The 18,017-nt window shown below is 48.3% G+C and overlaps 1 protein-coding gene across 1 annotated transcript; it reads right to left on the bottom strand.

Moving 5' to 3' along the window:
• Nucleotides 1-2,497: 2,497 nt before the first annotated feature.
• On the bottom strand, nucleotides 2,498-17,572 carry LOC138954802 (small ribosomal subunit protein mS31-like). The gene is made up of 8 exons (XM_070326569.1): nucleotides 17,433-17,572; nucleotides 16,903-17,037; nucleotides 16,308-16,484; nucleotides 15,377-15,465; nucleotides 7,783-7,840; nucleotides 4,296-4,375; nucleotides 3,314-3,475; nucleotides 2,498-2,909 (listed from the first exon to the last, which is right to left on the bottom strand). The coding sequence occupies exons 1-8, from the start codon at nucleotides 17,570-17,572 to the stop codon at nucleotides 2,653-2,655; spliced, it is 1,098 nt and encodes a 365-aa protein (XP_070182670.1). The 3' UTR covers nucleotides 2,498-2,652.
• Nucleotides 17,573-18,017: the final 445 nt, after the last annotated feature.

The raw sequence follows: 18,017 nt of genomic DNA, 5'->3' as shown, positions 1-18,017 counted from the left end.
GCGCCATTTGGCTGAACAAGGAGCCCTCCACAACCGGAGACACTCTGAGAGTGTCTCTGGTAACCTGCTCTGCAAACTGAGAGTTGGCAAGAAACAACTCCCTCCTCGCCAAGACTGCGTGTGCGTACTGTAAAGAGGACAGACGAGTCTGTTCCTCGTTTACCTTAGCCAACGCTGTGAGGAGGGAGGAGACGTCGTCCGCGTTCTGCTCTTCGCTGAGCGTAAACGGGACTAAGTCGTCCGTCAAAGACCTAGAGAGAGCCCGAATCAGCGTGTCGGAAATTGAAGCCAATTCCAACAGCTGACGTCCGACTTCCTCCAGGGAGAGGAGAGTGCTATCTTTCACCGGAATGACTGAGTCGCCCTTGACTGGCTTGGCCAGAAGTGCTGTCAAGTCCGGCGTCACCGGCAAGACGGAACGCGGAAGTGCGTAAGACGCAACGAGGTTCCGGCTATGCCGAGGAAGCGCGAGCTTCCGCTGAGGCAATGGCACGAAAGTAGAAGTCTGTGCCATCGTCGCCAGCCAAGGCTGAGATTGTTCCGGAACTGTGCCGAAAGGCACCAGAAACGGAACAGGGTCCGAAGGCACACCACCTGTCCGCCTAGGCGCCGACGCCCAGACTTGCGACAGATGGTAGGCTATGGCGGGCGACTCCGCGAAGCGGAAGGAAGGATTAGCCTCCTTAGCAGGTAGGAAATCCGACATCGCCGAGGGTACCCCCGAAGTGGGAGCCACCGCCGCAGCCGTGCCCTCCGGGAAATAACGTGAAGTCACCTCAGCTGCTGTGTCCAGAATGACACGCAGCCTTGACGACATTCCCGAAGGAGGCTCTTCACTGGCCACTGATTGCACATCAGAGTGGTCACAGGAAGTGCCATGACCGTAGTCATCCAGAACGCCGGCGGCAGGATACGCGGGATGACCGGAAACCGGAAACCCGTAATCCTGGAAGTGATCCCGACTTGAACCCTGACTAAAGTGCATAGGGTAAGACGGAAACCCATCCGAAGCCACCGGATGTACGTGGGAGGAAGTCGCGACCCCGTCCGGGGGAAGTGACAGCCTGCCTGGTTGAAGCGCCGGAAGCGCAAAAACCTCACGCCGTTGATCCCTCTCCTGCAGCCAAGCGGACGTGCTAGGATGAGAGACAGCGTGTCCGGCCGAAGCCGGAAGTGCAGACGTCGAAACCGCCGGGGGCGGAAACGACGAATGCGAGAACTGCGGCTGAGAGCCGTAAAGCCCGGAGGCCAGTTCTCGGTCAAACCCGTCACTGCGGCACTGGGTGCGGGCTAGTGAGGGCAGACACCGAAGCTGAGCGACAGATTCACCATACGGAGTACTGTTGCCAGTAGAGAGCAGGGAGTGACCCCGAGCCAATGAACCGTTTCCCGTGAGGGAATGTCCGAACGCCTCACGAGGGCTGCCAGACCGGTCCGACTTACTTGAGACGCCTGTGGTAGAGGCGGAAGCAGCCTGAGCATGCAGACCGGAAGCCGAGGTAACCACCACGGAAGCGAGGGAACGCACCCCCCCCATCTCCGCAGGAAGGAAAGCGCTAGCGGAAGGAGACGCTCGTTGCATTTCAGTCTGAACCATGGAACGTATCTCTGGGAGTAACGAACTCAAAAAGGAGGCAACGATAGCCCCTTGCTCCGGAGCCGCAGAGGGCGGCGGCGGAGTAACGGCAGAAGTACTAGGACGAGAAACAGTACTAGGCCCAGGCGGTGAAATGGGCACCGTCAAAATGGTATTGCGTGCTTCATCCGACACGACCACCAAAGGCTTGGTGCTAGAAGATTTAGGTTTCACTTTGCCCTTCAAATCGGATTTACCCTTACGTTTGTCTGGATCAGCCATGCTGACGAACAACGAAAACGTAAACAAGCAAAAAATTTCACAAGGAAAGTTACTGAAAATGAACGTAAACACGAACCGCAAGCAGTAACTAACACGCAGAAACAAACCAAACTTGCAACAAAACAGTGAACAAGCACAGGTTAAACGCCACAGACAGCAAGTCAGCCAAGCTGACAGAAGCAAAATGGCAACACGCACGTGTTACTGACACACAGAGTCCAAGGGACAAAATATCAGCAACAGCAGGCGAAAACGAACAAAAACCACAGAAAAAACAGAACGGGCTCACCAAACGAAGCCCTGACAGGAGAACGATGGGTTACGTGGCCGGCAAGTGAACAACTCCACCAAAGGCAGCCACAGAAAGCGCACAAAATTTCCAACACAACCTCTCTGCAAGACGCTGAAGTCAGTATGAGCGGTCACGTGGTGACAGAGAGGAAGTAGCTATATGGGAGGTAACTCCCAGGGAACCTGGCTGTTACCATAGCTATTCAAGCTTTTTTGGTAGGGGTCGCTTCCCTTTGTTTGTTTTTTGATGGGTAGCGTTTTTTCAGTACCTAGCATCTCAGACGTAGTCAAATGCTTTATGTGATTCGGAGTAAGAATATGTAATTTAATTCCATTTCACACGGCAGAAATTAGTATGTAAAGCGCGGAGAGCACAGTTAATTGTGGTTCGCGCTATATAAGCTCACCATAATAATAATAATAATCTCACGATACACCCACTTACACATGCTAAAACATTTATCTTGACCACATCTTTATCCCCAACTGCTACTAATTAATCATCACTTGGCTTCAGCAGAGCGAATCAGTCCATCTTTCCCTAAAGCCTCTTCCAGAATGTCCTGCTTTTCGATAAAGTATTGCCGGAACCAATCAATGTGCTCATGCTTCTGTGGTACGGTGAGGTAGGGGTTCTTGGACAAACCCACCAGCACCAGCTCCATGAAGTGACGAATCGGACCTCTGTGGGGAAAGTCCTGAATCTGATCTTCCAAGAACACGTGCTGGTGGAATCCACACTTTGACTCCTTGTCCAATCCTGAAACAGCCAACCAATATTTGTGCACATTACAATCGCACAAAGAATTCCATTTTTAGAGACACAAATAAAATTATAGCAGTCTTCCGTGAAATGTTAGTTCTATTTCTAAAACCACTTCACAATATATTATGAATCATACCAGCACTGATTAAAGTAACAAGTAAAAACGAAAAACTGATCAAATGACATTTCATCTGGGTATAAAACGTGATACTGAAGCAATTAAAATCAAACATGCAAATGCATGCACAAGCACACACAAACAAACACTAATGAAACTGCATACATACACACACACACATGTAAAAGCACACACACATCCACAAGTAACACATCCACACAGACTTTCCACACAGACTCCCCCCCCCCCCCTACCTCCCCTCCCAAACACACAAAAATACCTTGTTCGTTGTTGATGGGAAATTGCCACAGTTTTCCCTCCTTGGTCCACTGAATCATCTCCTCAAAGGCGTTGGTGGGCGGCACGTGTCTGAACATGTCGAGCTGCTCCTGCTCAACTTTCTCCCACAGCGACACTCCCCGTCTCTCCACCGTCTTGGTTTCTGCTGACAGAGAATCAGGTGAGGTAAAAGGTAAAGGTTTTCCCAAAACCATATGTGACCCTCCAGTATGGAATGAGTTGGATGTCACCTCGCGCGGTTCTGCGCTAGGCCTAATATACCCTGTGAGGGTCACCTTAGTCACAGGCTTATAACTCGAACAGTTTTGCTCTTTTCTAAAACGGTTTTCACCACTGGATGGAGCATAAAAAAACTCGTTACAAAAATGTAAAAATATAAAACTCATGCAAAGGTGACATGCGACTCATTCCGTGGTGGAGGGTCACATATCTGATTGTAGAGGAGCCAAATGGGATCTCTGGGCTGCCTACTGCATTTGCCGGGGTTTTGCAGACCCTTGACTTATACTTGAGAGATTTCTACTTTTCTATGGCCAGCTTTATGAGGCCTTTGCCTTCCTCGGGCCCTGAATAGGGTCAGCAGGCATGGGAATTGAAAAAAGTAAAAAAGGCTGAAATTTGGTAAGTAATATTAAAGTTGACGGCATGAAGCGCCTAGCCTTACTAAGGGGTCCGGGGGCATGCCCTGCCCCCCCCCCCCCCCCGAACAAAAAATTCTCCAAAGAACCCAAATTGTGCAATTTGCTGTCATCTGAGCTCCAAGTTTGCCATTAAATTCAGTTTTCCTCCCCCGTTTATTTTTTTGGCGGACACTTTGGCTTTTTCGGCGGAATGAAAAAAACAATCGGCGGAAATTTGCCTTTCGGCGGACAATTCCCATGCCTGGGTCAGGTACCCATTTCCAGCTAGGTCATTTGTAGGTTTTCCCTCTTACTCAATAAAACTAAAGAATATTTGTTTACCTTGAACATCTGAGGACTGAGCAGTGTCAGTGGTTGTGAAAATATTAAGTGCGGCTCCCTCAAACAGTTTCACTTTCTCTCTGCACAAAATAAAACAAAATATGTTAGGTCCACATAAGATACAGCAAAACACATAAAATCCTGCTTCCTCTGTGTACATCTCACGGTTTTGTCTATTCTACAACGGATATGGCACATTTCAGAACCGTTTTGCCATGGTGGTTTCTGCATGCAAAAGCATGGGTGGAACTTCTTCTTCTTCGTTCATGGGCTTAGACTCCCACGTTCACTCATGTTTTCAGCACGAGTGGATTTTTACGTGTATGACAGTTTTTACCCCGCCATTCAGGCAGCCATACGCCGATTTCGGGGGAGGCATGCTGGGTATTTTCGTGTTTCTATAACCCACCGAACTCTGACATGGATTGCAGGATCTTTTCCGTGCGCACTTGGTCTTGTGCTTGCGTGTACAGTAGTACCTGCCATATCCGGTCACCCATTAGTCATTGCAAAGGTGACCGCAAATATCAGGTGGCCGTCCATTACAGGCCCCCTCCTCCTCCAAAAAAAACCCACCAAAAACACGATCAAGTTTTCATGAAGAAAAGAAAGCGATCATCCATGAGCCGCCGATTCATTGTCTCTGTTAGTTTTGCTTTCGTTTATACATCTTAATTATTTGCGTGTTTAACTCGATCGTCCTGGCAATTGTTTCGTGTGTTTCTATGTGTGTGGTTTGGATTATTATATATGTATTTGAGTGTCAGATAAACAAGTGTTTCAAACTCACATCAGCTGTGATCGATCCGGAAGTGACTGCCGTAAATGTACATGTATGCGCATGTCTGTATTTACAGTTTGCGCATGCGTAAGTATTCATGTCGTCTGCTCGTGCTGTGCCGTCTGTGCACACAACACACACACACACCACAGGCGCTCGCCCGCGAAAGTGACAAGTGGCCGTTAAGTGGCCGCTCCTGTCAAGTAAGAGGGGCACCTTAGGACAAAAATCAGTGACCGTTGACCGCGTCAGACAGGTTAACGGCCATTAAGAGTCAATTATAGAAGGAAAACTCATTAGTCATGGGAAAGCTGGCCGCTCCGGGCAGGTTCACGCCCACGAAAGGGCCGGAAATGGAAGGGACTACTGTACACACGAAGGGGGTTAAGTCACTAGCAGGTCTGCACATAAGTTGACCTGGGAGATCGGAAAAATCTCCACTCTTAACCCACCATGCGGCAGCGACCGGGATTCGAACTCACAACCTCCCGATTAGGAGGCCGACGTCTTACCACCACGCCACTGCGCCCGCCGCATGGGTGGGACTGAAAAGTGTCATGAATCCTGAAGAATTTTAATGGGGGAGCTGAAGGATTTGTATAATTAACAACCAAAAAAACTTCACCACAGACATTACGAATCCGGATTTCCGGCATATACCGGAAGAATCCCACCCATGCCAAAGCATTGAGACCTCACAAAAAAACAAGTCGCGTAAGGTGAAATAACAACATTTAGTCAAGCTGTCGAACTCACAGAATGAAACCGAACGCACTGCATTTTTTCACCAAGACCGCATACTCGTAGTTTCGTCAGTTCATAGCTCGTGACAAAGGCAGTGAAATCGACAAGCTAGAATAGTGCGGTAAGGCCACACACAAAAAATAGTCTGTTTACGGTATCCCGACCGACCCTATTTTTTCGCGCGACCCTTGACTTAAATATAAAAATAAAAAAATCCCGACCTACCGACCCTATTTGTTTTGCCTATGTTACCGTAAATAGACTGGTTTTTTTCTCGGCCTAATGGTCGCGCTGAGCAGGATAATACGCTTTTCTGTATCTCTATTCGTTTTAGCGTACTGAGTTTGTTTTTAATCCAAACATATCATATCTATATATTTTTGGAATCAGGGACCGACAAGGAATAAGATGAAATTGTTTCTAAATCGATTTCAGGCAATTAATTTTAATCATAATTTTTATATTCTTAATTTTCAGAGCTTGTTTGTAATCCAAATTTAACATATGTATATGTTTTTGGAATCAGAAAATGACGAAGAATAAGATGAAATTGTTTTTGGATCGTTTAAAAAAATTTTTTTTTAATGACAAGTTTTAGATTTTTAATGACCAAATTCATTAATTATTTTTTAAGCCACCAAGCTGAAATGCAATACCAAAGTCCGGCCTTCGTCAAAGATTGTTTTGCCAAAATTTCAATCAATTTGATTGAAAAATGAGGGTGTGACAGTACCGCCTCAACTTTTACAAAAGTCCGGATATGACGTCATCAAAGGTGTTTATCGAAAAAATTTTAAAAAACGTCCGGGGATATCATTCCCAGGAACTCTCATGTCAAATTTCATAAAGATCGGTCCAGTAGTTTAGTCTGAATCGCTCTACACACACACACACAGACCACGACCCTCGTCTCGATTCCCCCTCTATGTTAAAACATTTACCGTACTTTCCGGGTGACAAGGCGCTTCGTTATCTAAGACGCACCCCCTAGTTTTTAAAATAAATTGTAATCCAGTCACCCATTGGACGCAGGGGGCCGATAGGGCGCACCAAAATTGAAAAAGTATACCGGTAGTCGAAGAATGAAAATAAGCCGGCGAGATCAAAGCCAGGTCCATTGTTTATAGACACGACCTTCTTCCCAGGGGTCAATGACCCAGTTTTTGCCATGAGAGGTGGTTCCTGTCATATCTGAGAGAGGAAACACTTCCGGCTTCGGGGTCAGTGACCGGTCAGTGACCGAGTTTAACAGAGTCGAACTCTGTGTGTGCGGCGAGATCAAAGACATTGTGATAGCTGGGTGGCCTTGTTTATAGACACGACCTTCTTCCCAGGGGTCAATGACCCAGTTTTTGCCATGAGAGGTGGTTCCCCTGTCATATCTGAGAGAGGGAATACTTCCTGCACCGGGTCAGTGATCGGTCAGTGACCGAGTTTAACAGAGTGGAAATAATTATGTGTGCTCTGTGTGTGCGGCCAGATCAAAGGCAGGCATTGTGATAGCTAGGTGGCTTGAGAGCTCAGGAAACTTGGCCAGGGCAGTACCTAGTAGCTGAAACATGCATTATCACAAGTTGTTTGACTGGTACTCAGGCGGTCTCTTTGATTTTTTTCGTATTTCATACACGGATTAGACGCTTCGTTATACAAGACGCAGGGGTCGAACTCGAGGAAAAAAGTCGCGCCTTATGACCCGGAAAGTACGGTAGTCAAAACTTGACTAAATGTAAAAAGAACACACATCAACACAAGGAATTCCAAAGAATAGACACTGAGGAGTGAGAGAGAGGGGATAAACAGACAGAAAAAGAATAATTCAATTTAGACAGAAAGAGTTGTGAATTTATATTTTTCTTGTGCGATACTGTTTACATGGATTTTGTTGTTGTAACATGTATCTTTAAATGGTAAGAAAAATATGCGAGGGGGAAACGTAGGGTGTAGGAGGCATGAAGGCAGTACCTGTGAAGTTGTTGCGGTGGTCTTCTAGCAACAAACTGCCCACGGGGTGGTCTGTCAGCTGATGAAAAAAGAATTCTCTGATATAGGTTGCATGAATCACATAATGTTCTACCTCTTCAATTGTCTACTCAGAAATAAGATCAAGAACATTTGAAAAAAAAAAAGCTTGAAAGCATGCCGATTCTCTTGCATCCGTTCTCTCTCTCTTTTGCTCACTCTCTTCATCCATTTAATCGAAAATTTTTAATTAAATTTTGATTTAATATAATATACTTACCCAATTCTTATGAATGCATTGACTTTAGTCCCACATGCTAGATGTCGAAAAACCTCTCAAATTACCTGCCCTTAGTAGGGTGGTAACAAAGCTAAAAGCGACGCCATAGCCGTTGCTATGGCCTGACCTTGCTCGGTTACCCATAACACCCTGCGCACCACGTGAGCGCCAGCATCCGTAATAATCATTCGAGACTATTAGTCAAACAAACCCCCAAGGACATAATCCAGCGGGGACGGATGGGAGGGTATTAACTATAAGAATTGGGTAAGTATATTATATTAAATCAAAATTTAATTAAAAATTTTCGATTTAATCACATATTCTTACTCCAATTCTTATGAATGCAGATTCCTCCTAAAGGTGGAGGGAACCTACTTATGTCCTTGTAAGAACCTGCCCTGCAGCCACTAAAACCAGCAATGAACTGGAGCCGTCTAGCCGCGTGCAGGAGAAATCCCAAAGATAGAAACCGATGAACACATCATCTGACCTCCAGAAAGCCGTTTGCAAAGCTTCGCCTAGGCGACCAGAACGCAACACGGCAATAAATGTAGCAGAGCCCCTAGAGAGAGACAAATAAAAGATGTCTCTTTCGCTCCATTGTAAAGACATAAGAACCTGAGCTAAAGCTCGTGGTTCCCAAAAGACAGTAACGTCAAAAAAGGGATTAAAAAAGTCTAACCAGACAGTTAGAAAATCCGAATCTCCCGGAGCGAAAATCCTCCCAAGAGGAGGGAATCAAACACCAGAGGATATTGACCAGGTTTCTGAAACCCCAAAACCTGGCCAAAAACCGTGAACAAACGGCACCAAAAGCCCTAAGGCTACATCCTCTGGCAAACCCCAAAAACGCATGCGCCTCACTGCCCTATAGGGCTGAGGCCCAGAGTAAGTAGAACAAAGTCCCACGCGCTAACCAAGGGGGAGCCTCTAAACCTCATAAAACAAGGTCCTTGATCATGCCCACAAGAGGGCCATGAGCCACAGAAGAGAGGCCTATTTGTTTCAAAACAGCTGAGATAGCCGAGACGCCGGAACCTCAAAGAAGAGGCCCAGCTGCCCAAAGCCAAAACTGAAACAGAGGTGAAAAACCACCTGGCTTGAGAGAGGGGCGCTAAGGAGTTGCACCCCCGCTCTAAATCCCCAATTGGCCAAAGAGGCCAAACAAGGAGCATACACAGATAAAGTGGAGGAAATATATGCTTCGTGCCCAAAGAACAGAGTAAGAACCCATGATCTAAAACACAAACAGCACGCCTCCAGACCCGTAATCAGATGGGCCAACCCCTGAGCAAGCCCTGAGAGGACCTGCTGAGCGAGTCGGCCCGATCGCAGAGCTGGCCGGGGAGAAATTCCCCTGAGAAAATGATTTAGTGTGAAAACCCAATCAGAATCCCTTATACTCTGACAGGGAGTGAGAACTTGCTCACCCCAGCTAGTTCACATAAGAAGCAACAGACGAATTGCCCGAATGCAACAGGACATGCCTGTAAATAGCCAAAAAGGAAAGGCTAGCAGACTAAGAGCTACTGCTCCTAACCTCAGGCAAAAGAGAAGCCCAAGGATTCACGTCTACATCACAGCCTCAAGACTGCAATCACCATTGCAGGCCCCATCTAGACGAAAACGCATCCAAAAAGCGGTCTAAGTCCAGGGGGAAACAAAGCTAGGGAAAAAAGTCCCCTGAGCGATCCAAAAGGATTCCAGCCACCTTCCCGCGTGGAGGAACCCACTCTGGAGGAGGACCCTCATGTCCCAGACCTGTGAGGCCGAACCCCCCAAAAAACTTGAGGAAAGACTAGAGGGCCAGCAAAGCTATCGATACCGTCCGACCAAAGATCGGGTCTAAAGACCCCGCAGAGGCCTGCTCTCGTGCCAGTCTGGCAGTGAAAAGCGCTAAAAGCCTCCCTATTCTCTCTTGTGTGAAGAATAAACCTTCCAAGAGACAAAGTCGAACAGCATGCCCAGGTAAAACACCTGGGATAAGGACAGCTCGGAATTTTGCCTGGTTACTGAGAGCACCAGGCAAAAAGCCTGGTTCAACACCAAAAGGAAGTGCAGCTGACAAGCTGATTGACCTTGAAAAAGCTCAACCAGCCCCCGAGATAGTCCAGAGACCAACACCCCCAGAAACCGAGCCCTTTCCTGTGTGCAGAAACGCAGAAGGAAAGCTCATGTGAGAGCACCGAGGAAAATCTCAGCCAAAGCTGAAAGCTCTAGCCCATGCCGACCCACCTCCCGCAGAGAGGGAGGCGACACTGAACCAAAACACCCCTTTGCAACCGGGAGCGCATAAATGCGCTGCCAGAGGTCCACGAAGGAAGGGAAAGATTCCAGCTATTGAGTAGGTCTTAACAACCCCCGAAAAAGCCTGACCCTTGCTTCCTCCAACCAGCATGAAATCAAACCCCTTGTAGAGGAAGGAGATCACACCAAGCAAAAACAGTGTGGGCCTAAAACGTCACCGAGAAACTTCTCCGCTCAGTGACTACCCTAGCCCAAGCTGCCAGCAGCCTGGCTAAAGCCTTAACCAAGGCATCCTCCCTAACCCAAAAGAGCGTTCAGGGAGGAAAAGATTGCCTATAAGAAAGCACAGAAGAGAGTCTCAGCCAAAGCAGAAAACTCCAAACCATGCCATCCTAGCTCCTCCAGAGAGGAGAGGGAGGAGTAACATCATGAAAACTCCATGTTCCCTGTGGTCTGTAAACGAAGCCAGAAACTAGCCCCTGGCAATAAAAAGTGCAGATCAGACCCTGAGCCTGAAAATTCCCTGCTATCTTCTTCCGCACTAAAAGTGAGGACGAAGCAGCCTGAAACCCCGAAGCCAGCAGTCCCCTGCGTATAAAGCAGCGGGAAAGGTGTAGGCTGAAGACCACTATCCTAAGGTGCGGAACAAGCCAAAAGTGTGGCATGAGGTAGGCAATCACCGGAGACTCAGCAAATGAAACAAATTGCGAGAAAGCCTGTGAAAACCCAAAGCCATCCCGGAAGAGGAAGGAAGAGAGACACCCCCAACCTATCCGGGACAAAGTAAACTGCAAAGGCAGCCGCTCTATGTATGGGAAGCCTACCACCAGTAGGCAACCCTATACACTACAGCAGTCCCTGCAATGTACGGCCCCCGGCGTGAGCGGACACCTGACATGTACGGACACATTTGCTCGGCACGGAGTGTTTTCCTTCTATATTTGCCCCCCCTTAAACGGACACCTGCAAAACGTGGACACGGACACTCATTTTCGGTCCCAACAGCAGGTCATACCTCCAATGTACGGACAGACCATCGTCAAATTTTCACCACAACAAAATCGATAACAGAGCAGTCCGGCTCTTGGTGCAAAGATCACAGCCGCAATGGCGTGACGACAGTCACTGGTAACTTGAGTGCACCTGTACCCATCGGGAGGGGGGGGGGGGGGGGGGGGGGTAGTTTTGGTCAGGAGTGGAGTACATGCGAAGATGCCAACATGAAACTGCACTGTGCTCTTTATTCTTGTCTGTTGGACGTAAACAACAGAAACCACAGTCGATGAAGGTCCTGAGCGAAAGAGAGTGAAAAACCGGCCACAGTTCTCAGCATCGTGTGTCTGTGTGTAACCTCTTTCATTGACAAGATACTCTTGTTTCCCCTCAGCCTTGACCAGTGAGTCGGTTGCCTAATCTGTGAACCCTTCAGTTGTCTTGCTGTGTCAAAAGTTACGACACAGTCAACTGGTTTTGCTCTGAGTGAACAGTTGGAGCTGACCTGTCCTCTCTGGCCACAGCCCAACAGTACATGGCTGGAGGGAGTGAGAGAGAAAGGGAGGGGGGGGGGTGGAGGGGTAGCTGGCTAAACTCTGTGGGGTGTCCGGTGTCACTGCATGTCAGCAGGAAGAGCATTGGAGAGAAATAGAGAGGTGTACTCTTCCACACAATTTCCAAGCATCAGTTGTCACGGCTTGGGGTAGGCATTAGTGAGGGAGAGTGGGAGCTGTGTTATGTACAGTGTATTTCCGAGTGAAAAGTCACTGCCATGCCACATGATCGGCATGCAGTCAATAAAGCCAGACAAGATGAAAATAAATTACATGATTATGACATGCAGCTCTATCTGCTGCTATTTATTCAAACTGGGTTTCAAGCTTATTCTTGCAAAGCATCTGCACACGCTCCTCTGTGCTGTGTTTGTGTGGCTGCTTTCGTATGTCAGTGCATGGTGAGTGTGTTCACTGCCTTGAGGATTTATTTTATCTCTTCTTTTCAACACTTTTCATACAAATCACTTTTACAGAACGTTTAAAGAAGTATTAGGAGTTTATTGTTTAGTAGCCACAAGAAGTGATTAGCATAGACTCAATCCTGTTGTTTGTGTGTCTCTGTGTGAGTGTATGGGGGAGGGTGTGGTCACCCCTCCCGTGACCGGACACCTGCAATGTACGGACAGTTTTGCTATGGCCCAAGGGTGTCCGTTCATGAGAGGGACTGCTGTACCCCTCCTCCAACAAGGAGTCCGAACCTAACCACCAGTTGTGTAAAACACAAAAGGAGGGGAGACCGGGGAGGTCGCGCACTAAAAACTCCTGCCGATAACACCGCCAAGAGTGTGGATGAAAAGCGTGATCAGTCTCTGACTGCCAACCCAACACCGCCCACCTGAACAAGAGGTGGGGGGAAGAGGGGTTGGTAACTGGCACAGATCTCTGCCGAGAAGGAGATAGAGTGGAGAAACAAGACAAAGCCGGGCCCGGCGCATCTTACCCCACCCGCTGTGCGAGAGAAGCAACCCAGTGCTAAGAACCAGACTACCTGGTTTGAACCACAACTCACCCCAAGTGGGGAGGGGGGTGGTCCAGCACAGCCGCAACCCCTAGAGGGGGTAAGGACTGAAACAGAGAAACGGCCGTAAACGGCCGATCCTCGCTCGTCCACCTGCCAAAGTCAAGTAGCCCTATCACTCACCCACCCCTAGGAGGGGGGGGGGGGGGGTGACCTATGCTGGCTAAGGACAATGACCACTGGCCAGGTGATACTATAGCCGAGTCCCCGCAGACCATTGTGAATACAAAGAATGGGAGACTGGAGAGAAAGAGTATATTCTGTCTCCGCCTGTCCCAGGTAGACAGCCGGCACAGCCCGTGCAGAGAACAAAACGGAGCAAAGCTCATTGTTCCCTGACCACTGTGCGAGACACCCTGCCGAGAACAAAAGAGAGTCAAGCTCATTGTTCCGCGACCGCTACCCGCGACGAGCGCGGGCAGCTAACACAGCCACCTGTCCCAAATGGAGCAGAGAAGGAGTATGTAACGTAGCCTGGAAAGCCGTACATAGCACCCCCGCTGTGTAGAAAGGCCTCGATAGATGAGGAGAACGATTGTCAGGCCAGGCCATAGAGGCACAGACTGTGAAGACAGTCTAACAGCGCCCACCCCGTCCAACCCAGAGGGAGGGAAAGGGTGGACCCACGACAAACGCGGGCAGCTAACACAGCCACCTGTCCCAAAAGGAGCAGAGAAGGAGTATGTAACGTAGCCTGGAAAGCCGTACATAGCACCCCCGCTGTGTAGAAAGGCCTGAGCCACCCCATGCCCCAGATGGGGAGGGGGGTGGCTCGTCACAGCAGTAAGAGCGACGGAGAGAGACGAACCGAGCAACGGCCGACCCCCCTCCGTCCACCTGCTGTAGTCCTATAGCCCACCGCCCGCCCACCCCGATAGGGGAGGCGAACGATTGTCGGGCCAGGACAATAGAGGTACAGACTGTGAAGACAGTCCAACAGCGCCCACCCCGTCCAACCCAGAGGGAGGGAAAGGGTGGAACGCTACTCCAGCCCCCACCCGATCCTGCCCGGTGGGCGGGAAAGAGTGAGCCACTGATACCCCCCCCCCCCCCCCCCACCCTGCCCCAAACGGAGCAGAGAAGGGGTATGTAACGTAGCCTGGAAAGCCGCCACCCGAACGCGCCCGGGGGGCGGGAAAGGGTGGGAAGCTAACACGGCCCCCTGCCCGCAACGGGCAGAGTGGGACAAGCCCAGGCCGTGACTTACCGTGCCCCCCCACTCCCCCTTCCTCACGGTAAGGGGGCTGCATGACCGACCCAGCAGTGCTGTTTTAAAGCAAGCCAAGCGGCCAGAGCAGGCGGGGAGCTGGCCCCCTCTCCCAAAGGAGAGAGTGCTCACGAACAACCCAGTCTACCAGTGGCAGAAAGGACTGAACCGAACTGGCCGTTTGCACCAGGCGACGGTGCGACGCAGGAGCGCCCCCCCTATCCCCCCCCATTGGCGGGGGGCTGCGTAACACACTGTGAAGTACAGGCGGCAATCAGAGTGGTTAAACGCAGGCAGGGAGCAGGCCCCCCCTCCGAAAGGAAGGGGTGCTCGAGAACAGCCCAGAGCCACCAGAGGCAAAAAACGGGCTGAACCGAACAGGCCATTTGCACTTGACCACAGTGCGAAGCTGACGAACGGGAGGGCCAAAACATCGTTAAGTCCCCCCAAAAGGAGGACATTGACTGATTCCTCTTACTCAGAGAAAGGGGAAAGAATAGCCACACGGCCACCCCCCCCCCCATCAGTCGCACCGACGACGATCCAACAAAAAGTCTATAAGGAGCCTAAAGGCTGATTAACCCCAACAGGGGAAGCGAGCTGTGAAAGAACTGAACCCACCCTCGGAGGGATAGGAACATAAAAAGAAGTGCTGTTTGACGGATCTACGACCCGCATAATAGGCAAATCAAAGTTCTTAGGCTACTCTTAGGTATAGTTTTCTAAACCAGGCTAAGAGCCTTGTCACCTTCCAGTCTCGCGCCAAGTTTAGCTTTGTTGTCGGCCATTTTAAGACCGGCGAAAAACAGTCACCCAGAACAAAAAACTTCTGCGTGCGTGTTCAACACAAAGCTATCAACATTTATACCAAACATACACAGGAAAGATCTCACCAAAAGGTAGACGGACAGGTAGACCCCCAAGAACCGGCTAGTCTCAAGGACGAGCAGGCATGTGAAGGCCAAAAGTGAGAGCGAAATTCGGACACGTCCACCGTGTGTTGTCGAAAGTCGAGAATGATTATTACGGATGCTGGCGCTCACGTGGTGCGCAGGGTGTTATGGGTAACCGAGCAAGGTCAGGCCATAGCAACGGCTATGGCGTCGCTTTTAGCTTGGTTACCACCCTACTAAGGGCAGGTAATTTGAGAGGTTTTTCGACATCGACATCTAGCATGTGGGACTAAAGTCAATGCATTCATAAGAATTGGAGTAAGAATATGTGATTAAATCTTGTTAATGAAAATAGAGCACTATTTCAGCGAGTTAAAAATAATTTACAACTTGACTTACTTCCCCGTTGTCGTCCCTGCATGAAGTCTCCATCATCTGCTCTGGTTTTCGGGCTCGGTTTCTGGATCTGCATTCCGCTCAACAGGTTGCTACAAATACATATATATATATACAGGTACAAATAAACAGATCAGCAGTACAGTCGAAACCCCATTTAAGACTCTTTCCCATTTAAGACCCTTTCTTCTACTAGACTTAATGTTCATAACCTCTGTAAATTTACCCAGACCTGGGAACCCCTGTTTTGCACTTGGAGTATTCTCAAACAAACTTGGTGTATTTTCAGAAAAATGAGCGTATTCCACACAGAATTTGAACATCCATGCTTCAAACATGCTTCACATGCATCCGTCACACCGTTAATTAAGTTCACCAATACATTTAAAACAAATGCTTCTTTCAATACTTACTGACACAAACTGTGTCAAAATACTTCATCGGTTTTGGGATGTGAAGAAAAGTAGTCCAAGAATTTTTCTCGTCATATTTTTTTTCAACTGACCGTACTGATCGTATTCTAGACAATCGTGCGTATAGAATACGGCGAAATCATATAGGTTCCCAGGTCTGTTTACCCCTATTTCAAATTAAAACTCCCTCTTTTTTAAAACCTGATTTTCTCAGATTTGTGGAGGTCTTGTACTCCTTTAAGTCAACAATCTGTTCAATAACAGACATGTATACCTTTAAGATTAACTGCAGAACACATTAAAAACGCTTCTCATTACCTTGGTCCTGCCGCATATCCGCCCACCCTGTCCCTCCTAGCTACTTCCAAGCATTACATGTACTTACTACAACACACAAAACAAAAAAGTATCGTAACAGTTTTGGTTGATGGGGAGCAAGATGTTACAGATCCCAACTACACTCGGGCCAGCTTTATGAGGGTGGTGCCCAACAACCCTGAATGCAACGAATCCTCTCTAACCTGACTTTGGAAGACGCTGCACCAGAAGATGGTGTTCCGTTGGCTTGATCCTTGCTGAGTTTGGCGACAGACTGCAGCTGTTTCAACAGGTCCGACTGCACCGTGGAACCATGGTCTGGAACGGACCGGGCCACACGCTCTGCTGCTTCTTTCAGCTTCTGGTCCACTCCGCCTCCCCTGTGACAATGCAATGAAAATGTTTCATGTTCTGTATAGGTTAGGATGCTGATAACTGTAACACAAATTTTTTTTATTGAGTTCCGAGTCTGACCTTCGGATACAGACCTCCACCGACAAAAAATAATTAAAATCTCAGTGCACACACACACACTATTTATCTAACTTAAACTTTTTCTTCTAATACCTGGGTGGTTCTGTATGCAAACACACACACACTATGTTTCTCTGACTCAACCCTTTTCTGCTTCTTCTCGTTCGCTTCTAGAAACCTTTTCTTCTAATACCAATGTGGTTCAGTATGTAAACACACACACACTCACACACAAAACACACAATTTACACCTTGTATTCTACCTATTGCAATGCCCAGGAAATGCAGGTGCAATTTGTTTCACTTTCGGCAGCAAAGACTCACCCCTTCTCAGGATCGCTGTCAGAGTCAGACGAAGAAGAAGATCCCTGGCCACTTTCATGTCGTGTCTTCTTAGCGTTGGACAATAGGCTGGTGCTGTGCCACACTGAACAATGGGGCTGGATGCCGAGCCATGCTCTGAACAAAAACAATGTTGTTGTTAATTTATAAAACTAACACAAATAACATTTCAAGCTAATTCTTTTGTTTCGCAATTCCAGACAGGTAAGTCAACAAAACAAGAGGCGACAGTTTCGACACTGTGAAACATTTTAGGAGTAGAAATATCAAATGTACGTCAGTGTACATCGTGTAAATTGGATACGTAGATAATCTCTCTCTCTCTCACACACACACACACAACAGAAGTGCGCTGGTTTGAGTCTGCAACTGCAAGGTCACATAACATCTTGCGCTTAGACAGTAATTTTACAAAGCAGATATGCAAGTTCTCATCACAGCACCCGCACTTTGATCAGAAAATGACAAAGATAAGCCTGTGCATTCTTAGCAAAGCAGATGGCAGTGATTACCTGGTAATGTCAGACAAAGTTGCCTTTTGTAGACGAACAATTCCTTGCCGTATCATGTTGTCCACACTTGTGACCACGGTAGTGCTCTCCCCTGACCAAGAGCAGACAACCGCGAACTGCGTCTTTTTACCACAACCCATCGGGAGCCAGTCGTTTCGGCCCAAAGACGTTTCGGCCCAAGTCGTTTCGGCCCCAATTTACCAGGACGTTTCGGCCCAAATGGTCGTTTCGGCCCAATGGGCGTTTCGGCCCTAGGACGTTTCGGCCCTCATTTACAAATTTTGTTTTTTCTTACAAACTCATTTACAGATTTTGTTTTTTCTTACAAAAATACACCACTAAACAGTTCCGACGTTTACATGGAACAAAGAAGGAAAATCACGTGACCGCACAGACGCCTCTCATTGGCTGCGTCATTTTTTCGAGGAAACAAATCGTCTGCAACACAGCTTTGCGTGGCTACCAGTAAGTTCGTCACACGGTAGATTCGTCACCTATGACGAAGTTACCGGCAGGGGTGGGCGGGTATTTATGCTTATGCTTTCAGATGTTTGATTTGTGGGAGAGATTCAAGATTCACATTTT

This window comes from Littorina saxatilis, unplaced genomic scaffold (genome assembly GCF_037325665.1).
Source record: "Littorina saxatilis isolate snail1 unplaced genomic scaffold, US_GU_Lsax_2.0 scaffold_632, whole genome shotgun sequence".
Lineage (NCBI taxonomy): Eukaryota > Metazoa > Mollusca > Gastropoda > Littorinimorpha > Littorinidae > Littorina > Littorina saxatilis.
The sequence above is the reverse complement of the archived record's forward strand: the minus strand, read 5'-3'. Positions and strand labels throughout refer to the sequence as shown.

Bases quoted from the DNA above. Each gene is read 5' to 3' on its own strand.
- LOC138954802 (XM_070326569.1), bottom strand. From the start codon at position 17,572: ATGGGTTGTGGTAAAAAGACGCAGTTCGCGGTTGTCTGCTCTTGGTCA. The intron at 16,485-16,902 runs GTGAGTCTTTGC...GCATTGTCACAG, and splicing joins GACAGCGATCCTGAGAAGGG to GGGAGGCGGAGTGGACCAGA. The intron at 15,466-16,307 runs GTTAGAGAGGAT...ATGTATTTGTAG, and splicing joins GCAGCGTCTTCCAAAGTCAG to CAACCTGTTGAGCGGAATGC.